Source organism: Zootoca vivipara, chromosome 7 (assembly GCF_965207765.1).
Source record: "Zootoca vivipara chromosome 7, rZooViv2.hap1.1, whole genome shotgun sequence".
In the NCBI taxonomy this organism is placed as follows: domain Eukaryota; kingdom Metazoa; phylum Chordata; class Lepidosauria; order Squamata; family Lacertidae; genus Zootoca; species Zootoca vivipara.
The window spans coordinates 52,899,332-52,922,405 of NC_142590.1; the positions used below are offsets into that span (position 1 = coordinate 52,899,332).

The 23,074-nt window shown below is 44.2% G+C and overlaps 1 protein-coding gene across 1 annotated transcript; it reads right to left on the reverse strand.

The window, feature by feature from the left end:
• Nucleotides 1–811: 811 nt before the first annotated feature.
• On the reverse strand, nt 812–19,032 carry FRS3 (fibroblast growth factor receptor substrate 3). Its single transcript, XM_035122182.3, has 8 exons — nt 18,902–19,032; nt 17,595–17,806; nt 10,435–10,571; nt 9,920–10,008; nt 8,874–9,060; nt 4,886–5,047; nt 3,764–3,921; nt 812–2,123 (listed from the first exon to the last, which is right to left on the reverse strand). Exons 4-8 carry the CDS (start codon nt 9,983–9,985, stop codon nt 1,182–1,184), a joined length of 1,515 nt encoding a protein of 504 aa, XP_034978073.1. The 5' UTR covers nt 9,986–10,008; nt 10,435–10,571; nt 17,595–17,806; nt 18,902–19,032; the 3' UTR covers nt 812–1,181.
• Between the last annotated feature and the right edge of the window lie 4,042 nt (nt 19,033–23,074).

Here is a 23,074-nt window from a genome sequence, read left to right on the forward strand (position 1 = left end):
GGGCACACAATCAGGTGAGGTGGAGGGAGAGAAGTTCCAAAGGACACCAGAAAAAGAGTGAGCTGCCCCCTAAATCCACATCCCTCCCTAGCACTACTATAAGAAGGTTGGCTTCTTGGGAAGTTTCTGCGGAGCTACTAGCAAGGCAGTGTTGAAAAGTTTGTTAGGGGCTTTTGTTAGGGGTTGACAATTTACAGTCCCATGGTTCTTTTTTGCTGCAACGATGGAGAGATGTGTATTACATTCAATAAGAAAGGAACTTGAGCTACAAGATCAGATTTGTCGGCATGTGGAACCAACTTTGTAAGTACGCAGTGCTAGGATCATCCTTGCGTTCATTTCCAAACTTCTGCAAAGGAGCTGCGCTAGTCTGCTAGACTAAATCCCTTCCTTCCTTACTGCCACTATTTGGCCTTCAATTGGCAGGTGGGGGGGGAGGGTGGATGCGATCCTCCTCAAATGACCTCCCCCATCCCCAATGTCACAAAAGAAGAATGAACTACAAAGTCATTATACTCTATATTTACTTGGCACTTCAACTCTTGACAGACAGACAGACAGACAGACAGACAGACAGACAGACATAAATAAATAAATAAATAAATAAATAAATAAATAAATAGAGGAAACCCCCCACCTCCCAAGTAAATAAATAAATAAAATTAACATGAATTTAAAAAATAAATATATTTCTGCATTCCTTCAAAAATAAAAAGGTATAAACTTTCTAGCCCTCATGCCCTACCTGTACTGTTTTTGGAAGTGTTTCTTCCCCCACTTCTTTGCAATATTCCTTTGCTTTTCATAAAAAAACCCCACATTCTGTCAGTAGGATCCTCAAGAGGATCCGATGAAACAGGAAAGCTTTCCAAACATGATTCCTATATAAAGGTGCAGGGGAGGGGAGAACAAGTAGCATGATCACTAATGCTCCCCCCTCCCTGCTATCAAACAAGTCAAGTTTTCAAACACTTGGCAAGACTTCAAGAACTACACGGCAGGAGAAATGGGGGGCTGGGAAGAGGCACAAATAGGCTACATTTCTCAAGTTAGCTTGATGGAGCCATCCCAGTGAATCGCACTGGGAAACAGGAGGAGCAATGGGAAGATGGCAATGATGCTATGATTAGTTGAAGAGCAGGTGTGAAGCCACAATGCGGTGCTCAGGCCGGCCATTCCTCCTAGAGAGGCAGGTCAGTGCTGTTATGCCGCGTTTTCCTGGAAGTCCCGTCGTCCCTAGGCAGCGCCCTCTGCAGGTTGGACATGGCTGCTGTCTTTTTGAGGTCAATGACCGCATAGGAATCCGTCCTACGGGCTGGGTGGGCGGCAGACGTACGTGAGGCACAGGGGACTGGTGTGCTCCGGCACCCTTTGTGGGGGTCGTCCTCCAGTTCCACCTGGATGTAGTTGAGCTGCCTTGGCTGCTCTGAGCAGGGCCGGCGGAAGTCAAAATTGAAGACGTTGGGCGTGCAGCTGCGGCGCCGCTGCAAGCAGCCCCCCCTGCGCAGGCCCCCCTGCAGCACAGCGCTTTCCGAGTTCATGTAGTTCTGCAAAGGGTCGTCTTCCTCGAGTTCTGGGTAACCGTTGGGGGAAGGTGTCATTGCATCGCCAGAGTCCTCCTCCTCCTGGTCCTGCCTTAGCGGCTGGCACTCCCACACGGGCGGCAGCGAAGGCAGGTTCTCATAGTGCAGCAGGGTGGCCCGGCGGTGAGAGCAGCCGGGGGGGTTCAGATCCTCACGGGCAATTTTCAAGCGCCTGGTGCCCCGGCGAAGCAAGGCACCTCGAGATGGCAGGAGGCCGTTGATGTTCTCGTACACATACTTGGGGGTGAGGCATTCGTCTTTGCATTCGTTGTTGTTGTTGTTGGGGGCGCACATATGCCCTGCGCACTCCCAATGGGGCCGGCAGAAGCCGTCGCATTTCATCATGTGCCTGTACCCAGGGGCAGGACCCAACATGAACTTCACCTCCCCTGGCTGTAAGTAAACCTGGGGGTTCCGGTCCTCTAGCGAGCAGCTATGGCTGGGGTGGGAAACAGGAGGGTGGACTTCAGGCAAGGAGTGCATGCAGTGGCGGCCCCTCATCTCCTCCTCACCGCTGGTTGTGTTCACATAGGTGTGGGACTGCAAGGAGAGAAGACAGATGAGGAGGTGGCAAACAGGAGAACAACAGCTGCCAACAAACCTATACATGGGGGGTATGGTGAAGGACCAAGGTGTCACCTGGAAGTGTTGACATGGCTGGAGGAGAGTCTGCTTTCAGAAGAGGAGGGACTTGCAGTAATGGATCTGAGAGGCAAAATAAGCATAAAGCAGAGATGGGGAACCTGTAGCCTCTAGATCAGGCATCCCCAAACTTCAGCCCTCCAGATGTTTTGGACTACAATTCCCATCATCCCTGACCACTGGTCCTGTTAGCTAGGGATCATGGGAGTTGTAGGCCAAAACATCTGGAGGGCCGCAGTTTGGGGGTGCTGATTCTGCTGATCATTGGGCCTAAGGGAGCAATCAGGCACTCTGCAGCAGTTCCTGCCACCTTTTAAAATATCACCCCAGAGTGCTGCAAGAGTGCTCAGCTCTTGCTCTCTTGCACTCAGTCCGCACAATCCCATCTGAGCACAGGAGAGGGGACTGACTTAAAAGAGGAGGAGAAACCCCTGTAAAGAGCGCTCAGCCACCCCACCCCCCAATCATGCTCAGATGGGAGTGCAAGTGATGATGTTGGCTCCAACTCCCATCAGTCCCAGCCAGCCTGGTCAATAGTGGCAGTTGTAGCCCAACCACATCTGCAGGGCCACTGGTTCCCTATCTCTGCCATAAGGTGGCATGAGACCTCCCTGAAGCAACTTACCACGTACTAAGCTTTAAATGACTACCTTCAAAAGTGAAGGTAAACTTAATAATAAAGTTGTAATCCTAAATACACTTATTAGGGAATTAGCCCTATTAAACACGGCGAGACTTACTTCTGAGTAAATATGCATAGGATTGTACTAGTTTATACATAAATGACTACAAAGGTTTAGATTTAGTTCCCACAAAGCAGAAAGGCTTGTTCATTTTCGTTTTCATCACACAGCTCAACTAATCAAAATTCTCATTATTATTTTTTTAATCCTTGATTTAACCTCTATTTTTCTCTGTCTTTTCCTTCAGCTTGCACTGCTCATTGTGAACACAGAATTAAAAGTATCTGTATTTACAAATGAATCCAAGTAGGACTCATGCATCTTATCATGAAATAGACAGGCAGGGAGGCAGAAAAAATACAGCCGGTTATAGTATAAAGATAAATCACTCTGGTTAAAAGGAACCAAAATTTGATGCCTGTGATACAAGTACAATGTCTCCTTTTGCAACCATATCATACCTCCTTCTATATCTTCATAACAGCCATGTGATATAGGTAAGGCTGAGATTAGATCACTGGCTCAAGGCAGGAAGTAAGCAAAAACAATGATGTGTTTAGTGCACTTAAAATGTGAGACTGCACGTGTTCAGAGTATCTTCTTTTTGTTTATCAAGCTTGGCAAAAAAAATTTGTTGGGGTTTTGCTGAGAGCTGAGAAACTCCAAAAGTATTTTTTTTTAGTCTGCGAAAGCTTTTGCCATAATAAATGGATTAGTCCTTAAAATACCACATGACTTATTCTGAGCTACCTTATTCCTTGCATTCCTTTTGCGGGGGCAGGTGGGCCCTATTTTCGGAACTGCACCAGGGCCTCCAACCACCTTAATTTGGCCTTGACCATAAGGAGAACTTACTTGCTCATCAGGGACAATGAGGGCATGTGTGGAGTCCTCGCCAACTGAGGAATGCCTTAGGCTGCCCATGGAGGCATGTCTGGCGGCAGGGCAGGATGAGGCCTCCACAGGGAAGCTGTGGAATCCATTGGGAAACCCTGGAACTGTATATCCGAGAGCTGGAGAAAGATGAGATCAGCCTTAGAGCATGAGCACAGCTAGCAGAGCCTCCAAACTAGCCGTAGAAAATATCCTGTACATATTTGCAAAGTAAAAACAAGCAAAAGGCTAGCGGAAATAGATCGATCAGTGATGGTCTCTACTGTAAGGATATTGCTTATAAACCAAACCATATGGTTACCTGTGGCAAAACGTAGAGATGTAGAAATTCCGAAGCCAAATCCAAGCACAGAACAAAACTTTTATTTCTCAACCCAATACAGACATCAAGAATCTAAAGATTCTAGGCATGCTTTCTACAGTAGCTTTGACGGATTCTGGTGGAAATTACAGTGGAGTTCAAAACACGATCTGACAACTGTCGTTTTAAACAGTTGCCTTGGAAACAAGGGAGCACAAAACTTAAGACTTTACAGTAAGCATACCACAAGTGCTAGGGCTACACTGGAGAAGTAGACTGCAGAAACAGCTTGCCTGGTCCTGGCAGGTATGTTATTGCTGCTTACCAAAAGGGAAAGGGGGAGGGGGGAAGCATGTTGGCATGGTGCAGGCAAAATAATGAGAGCATTGGATTGACTCTGCTAGTGCACCTGCCCCATGGCATACTCCTCACTGCCTCACATTCCCAGTATATGGTAGCTAGCATTGCAGCAATGCCCACCAGAAGAGTAGTTGCTGATATACCGGTCTTCTGGCCTCAGCTATAAGCTCTTTACAGTGGAAGGGCTGAGTTCCAACCAAACACTGATCGTGCCAAATCCCCTGGGGATTGTACAAAAGGCAGGGACACTCTTGGGCCTTTCACGGGGCCCTACTGGAAGGTTTGGAAAGGCCAGTTTGGCCTCATACAAATATTCCACCTCCCTACTCACTGGAACAAACTGTGGTTGATGCCATAAGGCTAATACACAACTCTACACCCCCACTCCCCTCTCTGTCTGACAAATTGAGAGATGACCTTACTATTGGGTGTCTGGGGTGTCCGGGGCAGTTCCAGTTCAGCAGCATGACTGTTCCTTGTGATGACAACAGGCTCTTCCACCACATTGATGCTGTTACACTGCATCAGTTCCTGCAGCAAGTTGAAAATCTCCTCTGCTCTTGAGCACTTGAATGCAAAAATTCCTAGGCAAATATCAAGAGTGTTGGAGAAAAGAGGAAGATTTGTTTTAATGCCATGCAGTCTGGGTCTCTACAGGGAAGATACTTACACAATGCAATGAAATTTGCTGCCACGTATGCCAGTGCTAAGAGTTTGGCAGGGTTGGTGGTGGAACTGATTTAACAGGAATGAATAAAAGAATCGTATGAACCAAATGGATAGAGTCATCTGGATTAAACCGCAAATCAAAATCGAAACACCTGAGATTGAAAAGGCATCTTGTCTTAGAAGAGCCATTAGGGCATGCCATAGCACTGCTATTAAGTAAATATATTTACTTACTTAAATATATAACCCTATCCTTGGGCCTGAAGTTAGGCCCCATATATATCTTACAGCATAAAAAAAAACAATATAAAGAAGGAGCAGGCAGAAGGTAGATCAGGGTGTAATGGTAGATTTTGGGGTAATCTACAGTAGATCAAAAGCGGTTTCTGATTCCCAAACCAAATTAGGCAGCTGAAATGAAGAAAGAGAACCAGGAGTTGACTTTTATGTTAAAACGTGCTCAGTTTCGTTCTGGTGTGACAGCAGATCCTTACGCTCAGAATGTGACCAGAGGCATGTTGTTCTAATAATGTGTCTTTTGCTACCAGCTCTAGATGGGAGATCTTAGAGTTTTAGAAAAAAGCAAAGTAGATCTGACAAATTTAACATCAACATACCGCTGATATAATGTACCTGTAAATCAATTAATACCTTATTTATTAATTAATGAATATAATTATATGTCATCATCGCATAAATAATATAAAAGTTGTTTGGAATAGTGCCTCTGTATAATAAAAACACATACAAATTAAAATCAAAGACCACTGACTAATCCAAGAAAAGAAAACTAGCAACATTAAAATTAACCAAAGTCTTTTTAAAATAGTTATGATTCCGCTGTGCACTTGCCTAAAGAGTAAATTCAAGGAGGCCAGGTAGGTAGTAGTGGACAGCACAGTGGAGCTGCCTCATCTACCTTACCTCCCTCCACCCAAATTGCTGCTGCATATTGGGACAGAGAAAAGGAGGTGCAAGGTGGCAATGAGGTTGGAGGGGTGCAAACAAGTCAGCAGGAGCACTGGATTTGCACCACACCAACCTTGCTGCCACTTTGCCCCTCCCCATTTTCATCCCAGCAGCGACTTAGCTGGAGGAAGGTCGGGTAAATGGCATAGCCCCTCTGTGTTGTCCATTACTGCAGACCAATGTCCTTGAGGAGAGAGTTCCAGAGGCATTGAAAAAGTCCTGCTCCTTGTCACCAGCCTGATGTTTGCATGCTGAGGCCACCAGAACACAGCCTTCTGAAAATATGCAAACACACTATTTGCAAGAGGAAGAAAGAACACTTCATATGGGAGACAGGGCTGGTTTTTTGTCTTTGAAGCTCCTTGAATGTTGTACATTTTTCTCTGCAGGCAGCTATTTACAGCTACAGAGACAGACAGAAAAAGGTGGGGAGGAGAAGTTATGGTCTGACCAGCTTGTTACACTATTCTGACGATGAAGAATACATTGAACCTGTTTAAACACATTCCTCTACCACAGAAAGCGAGAATTCTCTTCGTGATTAGAGCACAATCCAGAACTGTTGGCGGAAATGAGGCATTTTATTATAACGTTAGGGTGGTGGATGTCTTCTGAAAAAAGTTTTAATGAAAAATTGAAATATATTTTTTCTCAACAATTCCGTCCCTTCTCTTATCCACCCACCCTGCCCCTTTCTATATCCCAGTACAAAAGAGGGAGACAAAAGGTGAGAAAGAGAGAACGAGTAAGGAAGTAGCAAAATAAGGCTTGTGTTGGGCACAGTAAGCCTGTAATAGCAGAGGTAAGGCATGAACAGCAAAACATTCCATTTTCCATCTCATTTCCATCTAGCTCAGTTTTGGAGTTATATCCTTTCCACCAGATCATTCTCATTGACTTCTTATTGACCAGCATGAACTGAAATGGGTACACGAATGGGAGGGACCCCCATTTTTATGGTATATCAAACTGCCAACACTTCCCCTTCCCCCATAAATATTTCTATCAATTGTCTGACTATACTGAGTTAACCAATCGGACATCGGCACGCACAAACACGCACAAAAAAACCATAGCAACCAGGACAAGAGCATGGCAACAACAGCTGCTATTCTGAAGGAAAATGTTCTCGGTTTTCGAAAAAACAAAACCCAAATAACTCCTACTCTGTTTCTGCCTTATTGTTCCCAGCATAAAGGCAAGGATCATTCAAAGAAAAGAAGAGTTTATTGTTGTTGTTTTTGTTATTTTTTTAAAAAAAAACTCGAAGGGGAATAAAAAAAGAAGGGAAATGTCAATGAGTCCAAGAACACTCACTTGTGTAGAGAAGTCCAAGGAAACAGCAGGGCCTACAACCCGTGAATATGAGACCTGGCTTTCTAACTACAGCACTTTGAAGTAAAATAAAAAAATTCCTTCAGTAGCACCTTAAAGACCAACTAAGTTTTTATTTTGGTATGAGCTTTCGTGTGCATGCACACTTCTTCAGATACAGTGAAATGGAAGTTTCCAGGCACTTATGTAGAGAAGGGGTGGGGAGGGGTGGGGATGGAGATTTTTTGTGATTTATCATTATGTATTGGGTAATGCAGACACAAATTGCTGGCACAAACCGATGTTGGCACCTGAACAAACCATGGTTTGCAAGCTGGGAGCAAGCCAGAGTAACCACAGCATGATCCACTCCAGTCCACCATCATCCCTGCCCACATAGCCCATAGTAACATATTGCACAGGGCCATCTTTACCCAGGGGTGCAAGGGACGCAGGGCACCCCGGCGCCGAATTCTGGGGGGTGCCAGATGGCTGGAGGGTGTGCAGCTTCCCTCTCAAACGCTCTCCTCCCACAGTGGCATGGGGGAGAGTTGTGCACCCCCCAACCAGGAGGCTGGCAGTGCACACCTTCCACCACCACCCCAGTACTATCCGTGTATAGGACGACCTCGTCTAATACATGGAAAAATACAGTAATTTGGGGGCACTGGACGGATCTTTGCACCCCGGCACCACATATGCTAAAGACGGCCCAGATATTGCATGTGCACTAACACAAATCACAAATACAAGTCAAGTTTCCTTAGTTAAAACAGAGGTTCAAACCATGGTTTCAATATCACTTGCCAATCACGGCTACTCAGGGGAACTTGGTTTGGATTGGTCATGTATCTAAAGCATATCTTAAGAGACCCTTGCATGTGGTTCTCAAGGAATATCAAGGGATATTGCAGCAGGGGTTATGTACTCTGCTAATGACCATTTTCCCTTCTAATTTCTATTACTACACAAATATTGGCTGGGCGCTTATGGAGACTAGAAATGGACCTTTTATATGACCCAGCAGGACAGAATTGATCTTCTTATGATATGGTGTCAGATTTCAATTCTATTAAAACTTAACTGACTGCCTCACTATTATCCATTTAATAGTAAGTTTAAAATTTAAAAATATCGAGTTATCGGACATATTTTAAAAGTGGTATAACTGCTATCAGAATGCCAGTAACTGAACGATCTGAGTGACCTCATAGTTTAGCAAAGCACAGATCCCAAAGTCCCAAGTCTCACTGCATTCACAAATGATCATAATCAACATTTAGCCAAAGGTGGTACTGAAAATTTGCCCTGTATATTACAGGAGGAGAGAATGGTTTCTGCACAAGGATCAGATTTACAACATGCCATGAGGAGAGAAATTCACTGTTATCCCAACTTCCAAGCCTTCTGCAGCAAGGACATTTCGAAGCCATTGTCCCTGCTGAGAAATGCACATACCCTGGCCAGTCAGGCATCGGCGCCCACTCTCAAAGGAGAAGAGGTTGGAGTCATAGCCATAGCGACGCAAGCAGAGGTATGGCCACCGAACAGCATCGCGTTTGTGTGTGTGCAAAACAAGCTCCCTCTGTGTCAACTCCATAATCCCCGAGCCCAGCTCGTTGCCCTCATCGTCGACATTTGTCACCTGCAGAAACACCAAAACCTGTTGTCAGGAGCTCCAGGCATTGTGCCAAATAGTACCTTAGTAGGCAGAACAAATACCATATAAAACAAATATACAAATGGGCTGTGTTTGCAAAGCAAAACACAGTCCCAACAGTATCTCCTTGATACAATTACTTTGGCTCTTGTAGAATGGTGGAATTCTTTTGGGATGACTTCGCTGTCAGGGAAATAGATCAGTCAGTCCAATTTACTTGGAGGCTGCTAGCCCAGTCCACAACAAGATTTTAGGCACAAGAGTTGTTATTCTATACCCCAAGAGACTCCTGCCTCTATTATTGGCTACACTTGTACTCAAGCTATATCCCTATTACAAGCTAACCCAAGACTTACTACCCAACACTGGCCTAATAACTAAAACTACCGAGTGGAATGAGCCATTAAAGTGACTGATCTCATAAGTAATTTTAAGAGAGAGTGAGGTTCAACTAAAATGTCACAAAACAGCAAGCAAGCTTTCAGATTCTTCATAACTCTTCAACAGGCTAGATATTAAGCCAAATGTGTGTTGGGGTGTATTTTTCTTACGGACCAAGATAGCTTTCCTTGCTTTTTATTATCTACTAAGAGGCAACTTAACTGGGAAGCTGAACGGCATGACCTCTACACTACTACCAAATAAAACGCACAGAGAACAGGAACCTTTCCAAACTCAAGAGGTAGGAATGCAAAACCACAGAAGGATTTCAATTGTCTCCTCTGTAGAAATGGCTGCTCTTAGCTACTTTAATACCTTGATGGCATGAAGTTTTGTGTGCCTTAACTAACTATGAAAAAGTCTAGTGGTAGAACACTTTGAATAGGATGAATAAACATGTTACCTTAAACTTGGTGGGGTGGTGATCTGGAACACTGTCTCTGCATGGGCAGCTACAGCAACTCCCCATGATGTCAGCACACCAGGCAAATCCTAAAATGTAATGAGAAAAAGATTTCTAGCCCTCCAAACACAGCTTGAAGAAAAGCAAAACACAAGTCATCTCCTCTCTGCCAAACCTTGGAAACATTCCAGAATTAATGTCACTCCACTGGTTGCATGTGAGAGATGGGGAGCACCTCCAGCAAGACCACATGTGAGCAGCAACACAGAGTGGCTGTAAGGGAATTTGAGTTTTGCAAGTGTGATTATTTTCAAAGTGAAGAATGTTCGTATTCCATCCATGCTAAGGAAAAGACCAAAACAATGGCACAACCATTTGGGGACAATTTAATTGCTTTCTATATTTAGAATTACTCCATGAGGATAGTACTGTCAAACCTTAGGGTAGGATTTCAGAGTTGAAACATAAATGAAGAAATATAACTCTGGAATCTTAATGCCTTGCTCAATCCTTACCCAGCCATGGCCATTAGTAGCATTTAAGGGGAGGGGAGGAATTCCCACTTTCCCCCCACAGTCCTCTGCTGGGTGTCATGGTAACCAGGATGTCAAGAAGTTGCCTACAGCTTCAGAGGAACTGTGCCATCCTTCACCTGATACAGAGAACAGAATCAAGAGAAACAGAAAGAATATTTAAAAAGAATGCAGCAGTACGAATTTGCACTATTTGTTATCACAATTTTTTTAAGGGTTGCCTATTATTTACTGTAAAGTAAAATTGTATCAGTAATGTTTGTCATCACTTTTAAAAGTTCATCTATCTGAACACGATGGATAGCAATTCACCCTAAAATGAAAGCTTGGATTGGCAACCGTATCACTTTCACCTTTACTATGTTCTAGTCTTAATTTAGTTTCTCACTATGACCCTTTGCATAAAAGCAAGAAAAGAAACTGCCTTTGGAAAATGACCCAGGAATCCAGAGTGACCCAGAGTGAAATGATGCTGTGCTCCATTTTGTTCTATCAGGCAGGCTTTGTTCATACGTTTGGATGCCATTTAGGAGCAGACACCTTGTTCTCTGTACAAGTGCATTCAAGGCATCACTTTGGCTTCTAATAGTAACAGATAAAGCAATTCAATGAGGGCAAGTGGGGGAGAGTCTGTGTAGAGTTTTACTGGTCTCACACCAGTCAGGGCAGAAGCTGGGTGGTGGGGGAGAGGCTGGTTGGAGGAGATAGAAATATATATGCCAATGCCAGGGCTGGAATTCTTCCCCACCTCTGCATCCTCAAGAGTAACAGAAGGGTTTTGGATCCATCAGCTTCCTTTGATCCCCCCCAAAAAGAAAAAAAAACGTTCATGCCTTCTCCACTGTCAGTAAAAGGCAATGGCAATGGTCCTTTTTGTAAAGGCTGGAAGGGAACTTCCAAGGGCAGACCTCTCTCTGGCCACAGATAGGAATATTGAATCCACAAAAACCTACGGCTCTTGGGATGCCCTTCCAGTGACTAAACCTTTGTGCCCTAAGGGTTGTCTATTTTAGTTTTAACTGTCTGCGTTATGATTGGGGGTTTGGGCTAAAAGCTAATGATATTTTTCACATGCATTTTTATTTGGATAGCATTCTCAACATAGTTGAGTACAACGATCTACAGCATAATGTCATTGTTTCAGAACAGCTCGTTTTTTTGCAATTAGTATTTCTCTTCCTCTTCATTGCTACTGAAAAATCAGTGTTTTGAATAAAACTACTATTGCACCATATCTGACTGACTAAAGGAGATCTAACTTTAATTTAGAGACTATAAGTAATATAAAATACATTTTTCTTGTTTCCATTTGGGCATGGATATCTGACAAAAGTGAAATTTTCCATTGCTACTTTAAAATGCACTCAACCCTGAAAAGATGATTGCCTCATATTTAGGCAATTTAGAATGTAATCCGATACTCAATGACATGGGAGTAAGCCCCACTGAAGTCAATGGGACTTCTCAGTAGACATATACAGAATTGTGCTAATAGATCTTAAGTTGTGGCTTCCTTCATTTACATGCCTCAGGCAGCAAAGCTGCAGCTGAACACCTTCCATAGAGGTTGGTCCACACCCATATCTCAAGTAGTTATTGCAGAAGTAATCCTTATAAGCAATAGCCTTTACTCAGATGGGTTAACACCACCCAGATCATTTGTATATCGTTCATTTAAAAAGTGGGGTATACACACATAATTTTGGCCCAGTATTTGCATAAAATAAGTTAGTAGATGGTCTAAAGCTCAGATAACACATGCTTTTGAATTACCTTCGCACAAAGCAGTGGTTTTTCAAACGTGTTTTGGGGGACAATGCAGGTTCCTAAGAAGTGTATCAGGAGTTCTGGCAATGGAAAAGACCAGTAGAGACAGAAAAACTTCCTTCCCATTACTACTGATTTCCCCTTGTAATGTGCAGCCCCAGGGAAATGCTGGGTGTCTTCAAGGGCACACACACAGTTCATGGGGCAACCTTGAGGTCTAATAGTCTTCTCCAGTGGCCCTTATGAACTGAGTTTGTCCCTCTCGCAAAGCTTCCCAAAATCCTGTGCAGGTGTTCCTTGGCAGAGAAGTTGGTGTGGGAAGCATTTCAACCAGGCAGAAAGTTTGAAATCCATAAGCCTCAAACTACACCAATTAGAACTGAGAAGTAAGAAATACACAGAGAATAGTGTGGAATGTGGTGGGTATTTTTTAATAAACGAGCAATGGGATTGCAGCAAGGCAAATTAGTAAAAGTGAGAAAATGAAGACAAGCCAACTTAGTCATTCAAGAAATTACAACACACCTGAGGTCTAAAGATTATTTTTATCAACCAGAGTTTTAGAATTTCCTAATGCTTCTGGATTCCAGAAATTCCTTGAGTGATTTGCTCCACTTCTTGGCCATGACTGAAAACTCCTCCTGCTCTTAGTAAAATGATTAATTAAAAAAATTAAGATGGAAAGCAAACTAAAAAGCCTCTAGTGTCTTGGTTTATCAACAGGAATAGTGCCTGCCCTTTTCCATCCTCTGGAAGCTCACCTGTCTTCCATGTTTTTGTTGGCTGTTTTTCCTGCTGCCTCCGGCTTGGCTGTAAATTACATTTCCTTTGCACAGGCATGAAGTGCCAAACATTCTGTAACCAATTAATATACAACAAACATCACTACTGTATCTTACAGAGAAGCTCTTCAGGTTATACCCTTAACATGACTCAGAATATTTTTCACAGTGGCATCATGTACAAAGCGCACCAGTCTCAACCTAGCATGTAAGGAGGAATAGTAGGGTTGTGACATGCTAATGAATTTCAAGTGAAACATTATCAACTCCTTTAGAACAAATTTAGTTGATTCATCACTAAAAACATCAAGGGATGTGGCATCACAACTGAAAGCTGATAAAAGGTATCAAAATGTTATTTATTATTGAAACCTCTAAGTTGCTTCCACACAAAATATTTACAGGTGATTGCTACTTTAAAATTGTTCTGCTGGCAGCTATTTCCCACGGGATCAGCACAGGAAAGAGTTCCCATTGCATCGTAACAGAACTCAACCTATGCAACAGGAAGTGCCTTCATAATGATACACTTCCCTTTTCTCTGTCATCATGTTAATTAATATATGGTAGCTTGCCTCAGACATAAAGCTTGCTGTAAAATTATCTTAACACAACAACATACAAAGCATATCAAGTAGGTTTTAAGTGAAAATTAAAATGAAATTTAAAGTATAACAGGCTTTCACAATGTGTGTGTGTGTGTACGTACGTACGTACGTACGTACAGCCAGGATCAAAATGAAACGCTGGTCTTAACCTAAAGAACATTAATGATCTACCAGTCCTAGAGAATGTAAATCTGTAACGCATATTCCTATAAAAAGTAAATCAAATTTCTAATATAGAACAGCATACCTAAAGGCAAACACAAACAACGTACAGAGGACGCTCAGGTTGCGAACGTGATCCGTGTGGGAGGCAAATTCGCAACCCACAGCGTTCGCAACCCGCAGTGCCGTGTCTGCACACACGTGGGTAGTGATTCGGCGCTTCTGCGCATACACAAAGTGTGATTTAGCACTTTTGCGCATGCGCCGAAACCCGGAAGTAACCCATTCCGCTACTTCCAGGTTCGGCACGGTGCACAACGCAAAAACGCGCCATCTGAAGTGTCTGTAACCTGAGGTATGACTGTATATAGGAAAGAAAACAGACAGTCATCCGCACTAAGCACTCAGGTGTGTAAATGCTGGGCAATCTATATACAGTTGAACCTCGGTTTTCGAACGTAATCCATTCCAGAAGACCGTTTGACTTCCGAAATGTTCGAAAACCGAGGAACAAAGAGCTGTCGGCAAAGCGAATGGGGAAAAAATGAGAAATGTGCCTCAGAAGCCATTCAACTTCCGAGGCATGCTTGAAAATGGAAGCCTTCACTTCTGGGTTTGGGGCATTCAGCTTCCGAAACGCTCAGCAGCTGAGATGTTCGAAAACTGAGGTTCCACTGTATTTCAAAGTTCCCAATTTATATTTAGGATTAAAAGGCTGTCAACTACCCAGTGGAGTAATGAGAGGGGACCTGGCAACAACACAAGCAGGTCTCATCAGTCAAAGTTGTAGTATATTCAAGCATAAATTCATATTACGGAACTTGTATGCAACAGTTATGTGTCTAGCACCCAACAAAGTTCCTTGCTCATTTTAAGACACAGTTAAAAACTGTCTTCAAACACTTCAGTCTTGTAGATAATTAACATTTGTTTCCTGCAAACAATTTCCTTATTTTCTTCCCGGCATTAACCATGGTTCCATGCTACAATGCACTAACAAAAACCAAGTTTCCTTAACCTTGGCTTGCAAGATGGGAGGAGCCATCCCACTCTCAAAATGCTCCCCAGGAACTTCTGGGGGGGAAACACTTCCCATCTCCCAGTGGGAGAAGAATTTCTTTTTTGGCAGACAATCTGTTCTGAATACCTGTATATAAATGAGTCCTTTTCAGAAAACAAATGATGTAAAATACATCTTAAAGTCAGTTGATCTATGGTAGTGAAATTAAGTGTTTTATTTGCTACCTATTTCAATTTCATGTTCCTGAATACATCTTTCAATATTCACTTTCCCACCCTTTACCTTTACCTTTACCTTTACCCTATACACAAACAAACACTGATGTCAAGACATCACATTTGCTTTTGACACCTAACTGAACCACCTTTTCTTGTTTCACTGGTTGTATTTGCAAAAACTGAAAGCAGATGTAGAGTTCACTAGCACTGAACTACTGTAATGATAATTTCAAATAATTATATGGCTCTCAAGCAGACCACAAGCGAAGGATATACTCAGGGTTCTTGCATATTATCTGGGTTTGTAAGATTACAGAATTGGTTATCTAACATCTAAATACCGGTATCTAAAGGGAATATGAAGCAAGCTTGTTTTCTCCTGTTCTGGAGAGTAGGACCCAAACCAATGTATTCAGGTTACAAGAAAGGAGATTCTGACTAAACATCAGGAAGAACTTTCTGATGGTAAGAGCTGTTCGACAGTGGACTAGACTCTCTCGGAAGGTGGTGGACTCTCCTTCTTTGGACATTTTTAAAAGGTTGGATGGTCATTTGTTGTGGATGCTTTAGTTGAGATTCCTGCATTGCAGGAGGTTGGACAAGATAACCCTCAGGGACCTTCCCAACATTACAATTCTATTATTTAACGGTTAGCTACTGCAAAAATTGGAGTTGAGAATCACAGCAGTGGTTTTGTGTAAAACCCTCATGGCTCCAAGGAAAATTTGGAAACTATGTTGATTGTATTTACTGGACACTAAGGGCAGCTTTCCATGTACAGTTTCAATTTGCACATGTTATAAATCAGAACTGCATTCCCATTAAAGCCATGGCTGAAAGATACACAACTCATTTTTTTAAAAAAACAAACAAACCACCTCACAGAGAAGTCCAATTGGTTCCAAGTCAATGGTTTTCAGCAATGTACAAATGGCTTATTTTTTATACCATTCAAATCTAGTTTTGCCCATTAAAATAATAATATGTGAGGTTTCTAATGATCAGAATAACAGAGTTTCTGGGCCCTGGATACTTTACCTGCACCCCAATTCCACTGTCGCCCAGTCTTGGTTCCCCTTCCTTCCTGCTTTATGCCACCAAAACCCTTGAGAAAAAGTAGAAATCATTTGAAAGACTGACCCCTGAAATCTGACTAATTTGCATAAATTATTCTGAGCCTAGGACAGGCATCCCCAAACTGCGGCCCTCCAGATGTTTTGGCCTACAACTCCCATGATCCCTAGCTAACAGGACCAGTGGTCGGGGAAGATGGGAATTGTAGTCCAAAACATCTGGAGGGCCGAAGTTTGGGGATGCCTGGCCTAGGAGATGACTGTCAGCCATATTTATTGCTTTTAGCCAAGGGCCTTTACACTACTGTACTTAGCATCTGTAATGCACTCATCACAGTTATCAAGGCAAGTTTCCCAAAAGTGCTTATATATTTATTTAGATATATAGATATAAATGAAAAATGGTACCACTTGTATCATTCCAATCCAAAACATATCTGAAACTGCAATCCGATATAAACCTACCTAGGAGTAAGTCCCATTGAATTCACTAAGAGTATGTAGCTATGCATAGGATTGCATGGCGAGCCATACATACCTTGCTTGAAAACCCTTTTATTCTTTTCTGCTTCTTCAGAGCTCATGAACCATCACAGGTTAGCTTCCCTTCCCACTATACCTGGAGCAGCCGTATGCAAACTTTGTGATGTCTTAAAAGGACTTGCTTCTTGCTAAACATTGAAAAATTAGCATGCTTAACTAGTTCCAAATCCTAGAGAGCAACTGCCAGTCAACCCAAGGAACTGGCTCAGCATCCAATATCGGTCCTGACATCCGACGATAAAGCATTTGTGAAAAAGGCAGCAATACACAAGAGATGAGTGAAAGGAAATATTAAAAGCCAAAGCAAGACAAGGCGATTGACAAGGAAGAAAGATGCAGAACATCCTAAATGCCACCCTTCTGCTGGGGAGGGCAGGTAAAATGTACTCCTGCTATGCAAAAAAAAGGGCTCCACCAACCGCTTTCAGTGTTTAGTCTAGGAAAGCAGGAAAAACCCTCAAGACGCCTTCACACAACCAGTGAGAGCAGCGTCACAGAGAGTTACAGAGTACCACACCAACTACAGTGATTCATCACTTGCATGCGAGGGAGCGAGGTGTTTGCTTGACTGACGACTACCTGGCATTAATAGTGCAATGGCTGAGAGGTGAAGAAAAACCATGAAAAAGGATGCAAGCCCTGGGAGATAGATGGTGAAGGGAGGAGGGAGATTATTGGGGGGAGGCGACCCCTGAGAGGCTGCACGTGAGCACACGAGGAAAACAAGCGTGCGAGGTGCCCGTGTATTTGGGGGGGGGGGGGACCGTGACTTGAAAAGGAGGGTAATAAATAACAGCAATGAATAATGGTAATGAATACTGGGCTGTGGAGGAGATACGACAGGTGCGGGGAGAGGGGAGGCTTGCTGTCCTGGGGAGGGGATGGGGTGACCCGGGACCTGACCGAGAGCCTGGCCTAGGGATACCGCGCAGGCTGGCCGTGGGCAGAGAGGGGAGATTATTCCGTACCTGCGGCGTTATCCAGGCGCGGAGGGAGCCGTCAGCAGCGGGGGAAGCAGAGTGGCCGCCGCCGCCGCCGCCCCTTCTCCCCAAGTCCAGCTCCGGCCGGGGACGCTGGGAGCAGCGAGCGGACGAACGCAGCCTAGAGCGTCACTCGCCGGCAGGAGGACCCGGGCCCAAGGCAAGCCGGGCAGGCGAGGAAAAGCGCCCACCAGTGTAGACTTTGTAAAAAGGAAAAAAAAAGTAGAGTGATGATTTCATGGTCTAGTGACGGGACTTCCTGGATGCTTTTGACGCCATTTCCCTCCCTTTCTCTCCCCCCCCCATCTTCTGCGGGGCAAAGCGACAGCTGCCATTAAGAAAGCAAAGGGGGAAGGCGGGGGGGGGAAGGCGGATCTGTCTGTGACCCCCCCCCCAAAAAAAAGGTTTCTGAACTCAGGTCTTGGTTCGTCTGAAATGTATGTGGTCTTCTTTGTTAAAACAACGCGGTTTTTAGCATTAAAAATAGTCAACCCAAATGCAATATAGAAGAGCTCAGTTAGCTGCAGATTTAGAGAGCAATGGCCAAGAACTAATGGCTAGCGACAACCCTGCGGGGTAGCCCACTGCTGGAATTGGAAACGGCAGGCGCAGCTAACGCTGAAAGGGGATTGTCAACAAAAGCTGCCATGTAGCCCAACGTCCAACCCTACGATTCTCCATATTCTGTGTTATGATTCCCACATGGAAATAAGGCGGAGGAGAGGAGCAATCTTTGCCCAGGGTCGTTGTGTGCTTGGCCGCTCGGTCCGTAGTCCTGGCAGGGGCTGGGAAACTTATCTCGGCCACAGTGCCAGGGAGGAGGGGGCGGATGAACTCTTTCCCAATTGGCCAGTTTTGGGGACTCTAGCAGTTGCTTTCCAGCCGGCGAAAGACCCTCCTCCTCCTCGGGTGACAAAGCATCCGAGGAGGCTAATCTCAGAAATGGCCTCCACGCTGTCGGTAGAGCGAGAGAGACTTAATCTAAGGGTCGTAGGTTCGAGACCCAAGTTGAGCAAAAGGCTCCTGCGCTGCAGTGGGTTGGCCTAGATGACCCTCGGGATCCCTTTCCAACTATACAATTGTATGATTCTCTGATTCCCTGAAGCAGCGGCAGCGCTGCGCGGATGGAGGCGCGGACTCCGACTCCCATCGTGCCCGCCACCGGCCGCGTTGGCTGGGGCAGGCGGGAGCGGGTGTACCGGGATCACCGGGGTTGTCAAGCAAGCAGCGCTTCAGAACGCTGCGACAGGAATTTTGTGTGCGTCGCTGCCTCCGCCGCCGCTACGACGTAGTACCTGGGGTTGCAATTCAGTCGCTCAGCCTCCAAACCGGCGATTGGCTGCAGGCAATTTAATGCGCCACCGGCTCGCGTGCAGAAACGCTGCGCTCTCGCAGCTCTTCTCGCCCGGCGCAAAATGAAAGTTCCAAGTCCAACCGGAAGCCGGTTAGTGTTCGGGATCCCGAGGGTTCTCTCAATGGCCACCAGGGGGAGCTGCGCGCGCATGGCTCAGGTCGCAGGGTTTAAGCTTGTCGGTAGCGGACGCAAACCCAGGGCCGTCAAGAATAGCCATCCTCTCCTGAATGTGGCTTTGCTGCTAGAGCGCTAGAGTAGAACCTGGGGAGCGTGCGGGGAAAACCAGGGTTCACAGCCCCACTCAGCCATGAAACCCACTGGGCCAGTTACTGGGTTGTTGTGTGAGGATAAAAATGGAGGGGGGGGGAAGTGTATACTCCACCCTTGGATCCATGGAGAAAAAGTACTGTACAGTATAAATGTAATAATAGCAATAATATTATTGCCAGGGCTCAATTGTGGAACCTGCCTCTAAATCACGGAAGTTGGCAATGACATTACTGTATGTCTGGCTGTGTGGATATAATAATAAAACTGCCAGTTTGAACATGTGAAGAGCAGTTTCTAGGCAGGCATGATGGGTCACTTCCAAAATACTTCCTGCTCCCCCAGGCTTTCAGCTACCATATATTACGATTTTCTATACTATACTGCATAATTTATTCCTTGCTTCCACAGCGATGGTCTACTATGCCACTCCTTTACTCTCCCAAACTAGTTTTTCTGGAGTTTCCCTGCTGTCTTCTTACTACTGCAGAAGGTGTGACACAAGGGTTTCAAATTAGAGCTTGGAAATGAGGCCATTGCATGCATACTACGGTACTGTGCTGGGAGCCTTCAGCTGTAAGGAGCAAACTGATTTCAAATGTGTGTTGAGTGGCTCTGTGCATCATTATTTGTTTAGTTAATAGATTATTATTTTTATGCCACCCTTCCTCTCAGTGTAGCCTAAGGGCAGCAAACAATGAAACCAATTCAAACATTTCAACACAATCAAATATACTCACTACTAAATAATTTCAAGAGATTTTCTTACAACCATTAAATGCCTGCATGGATATTAATATATGCTAAAATAATGAAAGGGACAGAGGGCATTCCATAAGTGAAGGGCTGCTACTGAGGAGATTCTGTTGGGCAGTACTAAGTGGCAGCAGCACCTTTCTTTATGTTTTAAGAATAAGATATTAATGACTTTTTGAAACGTGGATAAACAAAATAGGATTATGAAACGAGAAAATATGTGAGCAGTTTGCTGCCCGCAACTTGGTTTTCATACTCATTTCTCCGCAAACAAAATACCTAGGTTTGCAAGCAAGATTGAAACAAGCACCTCTTGGGGTGGGGGGACAAACAGCTGAACAGCAAGATGCTAAAAGCTATAGAATATGGGTAGGCAAACTAAGGCCCGGGGACCAGATCCGGCCCAATCGCCTTCTAAATCTGGCCCACGGACAGTTCGGGAATCAACATGAGTAGAATGTGTGTTTTATTTAAAATGCATCTCTGGGTTATTTGTGGGGCATAGGAATTCGTTCATTTTTTATTTATTTTTTCAAAATATAGTCCAGTGCCCCACAAGGCCTGAGGGACAGTGGACCGGCCCCCTGCTGAAAGAGTTTGCTGACCCCTACTATAGAAGATGACACCCCTCAGTGATATTGTCTACTCATTGGTATACAGTGGTACCTCGGTTTTCAAACGTCTCCATTGACAAACATTTTTGTTTTCGAACGCCGTAAACCCAGAAGTAAATGGTTTTTGAACACGCCTCAGAAGTCGAACATGCCACACTGCTTCCGTATTGAGTTTTCTGTATTCAGTTTTCGAACATTTCAGATCTCAAACTGTCTTCCAGAACGGATTACGTTCGAAAACCGAGCTACCACTGTAGTTTAGCATGGGGTGATAGAAAAGAGATGATGATGATGATAATAATAATAAATAATAAATTATTATTATTATTATTTGTACCCCGCCCATCCGGCTGGGTTTCCCCAGCCACTCTCGGCAGCTTCCAACACACATTAAAATACATTAAAATGTCACAGATTAAAATTTTCCCTAAACAGGGCTGCCTTTAGGTATTTTCTAAATGTCAGGTAATTTTTTTTTATCTCTCTGACCTCTGATGGGAGGGCGTTCCACAGGGCGGGTGCCACTACCGAGAAGGCCCTCTGCCTGGTTCCCTGTAGCTTTGCTTCTCGCAGTGAGGGAACCGTCAGAAGGAACTCGGCGCTGGACCTCAGTGTCCGGGCAGAACGATTGGGGTGGAGACGCTCCTTCAGGTATCTACAGGTAATCTACTACTGGTATGTCTGGCAGGAGCAGTTGACATGGAAGAGTGGTGTAGCCAAGCCACTCTCTTGATAGGGATGTCGCTGCTGCTTGTCTGAATGGGGCAGGGTGGTACCGGTAGTAAGGTCAGTGCTGGATTGGCTAAGCTGGTGTGCTTTTGTAGCTCTGACCTTGCTGCTGCCCTGCTTGCCCCATCCAGGTAAGCACCACTGACACTGCTACTGGTTGGATGGCTCCTGCGCACCAGGCCTCCACACCAGCTGCTCCTGATCTTTGTGTAATTTGAAGTAAATTGACAAGGATGTCTGACTCACAATGTCTAACTCAAATAAAGACATCGGATTCTTATCTCATTATGCATGATCAAGCTTTCTTTAGCGCCTCAGCCCTTACTCCCCCCCCCCAGGACTAATTGCAGTCATCAGCAGTCGTTAACAGCCATCTACAGGTTTACCACTCCCATCAGCCCACCACCCTCTGTATATATACCGGTATAAGGGTCTGACACTTCTGTTTCAAGTGTATCTGAAGAAGTGTGCATGCACACGAAAGCTCATACCAAAATAAAAACTTAGTTGGTCTTTAAGGTGCTACTGAAGGAATTTTTTTCTATTTTGCTTCGACTCAGACCAACACGGCTACCTACCTGTGACTCACAATGGTTTGACAATGTCAGTAACAAAATGACCCCACAACATACACACAATATTATGCTGCTTAAATGAAGAAACTGGAGTGAGTAGGTAACCAGAAATGGATTTTTGTGATGAGGGACTGAAAATGTGTTCAGTTCCAGTGCTCAGAGGAAAATTAATGGGCTCAATATTCCTTATATGCCTCTTGTACTTTGTTCCAATTGATGGATCTTGGGATTCCAGTAAAAAAAAACAAAGAAGATCCCTCTGCCCTGAAGTCTGCCCACCCCTGAGACAGGCAATGTTGTGAAGAAACGTTGGAAACACCCTCTGGGTAAAAGACCTTCCTTCTATCCCCACCCAAAGGTTGTGAACAATAGCTTACGTTTAGACCTTTTGCGTGTAAAGACAAGAAAAGACATTTGGAGGCACAGACATAAGGGTGCACACCACAACACTCTGCGCCCAGCTCATGGCACAACAGTTGTCAAACAACTCACATGCATTCTTCCAACACAGATGGAACACCACCAAAACAAAAAACCACAACATGGAGAATTCTCTTTCTACTCTCTCTTGCCAACTGCTACATGGGGCCTTCACTCAAAACAATTTGTGCTGGCAAAATATTTAGTTTTCCCTAAAAAAAAAAAAATCCCCATGGCATGGAATGCTGGTGTTTTTTTTTAAGGTGTGCCCCTGTTTTTCCTACTCCATATGTCTGTTTATAACTGTCAAGTACATCCACTAACGGATGCCAGAAAGCACTAGTAGTGCCTCGGTAGCGTTAATTAATATTATAAAATAGTAATGTACAATATGTTACACCCACGTACCACAGTAAGCGCCGAGACAGATTACACAGAATAATGTCTGTTTAGATCACAGTTGCACAGAGGCATCCTCCAATGCTTTACATGCACCAGGTTTTGAAGATCAATGCAGACATCTTTTTTTAAAAACTTTTATGAGTCAGACTTTGCAATAGCCCAAGAATTACATTTTCTTCTGAAGTGAAAGTGTTGCTGCATTTTTAGCCCTAACCCACTTCAGAAGATATGCTCATTATGCTGTGTCCTTAAATATAAGTTTGGAGCAAGGTTCTTAAGACAAAATACTATGTGCAAAGAAAAACAGATGCTAGCAGGAACTATCTGTAGAATTAGGTCAGGCATCATGAA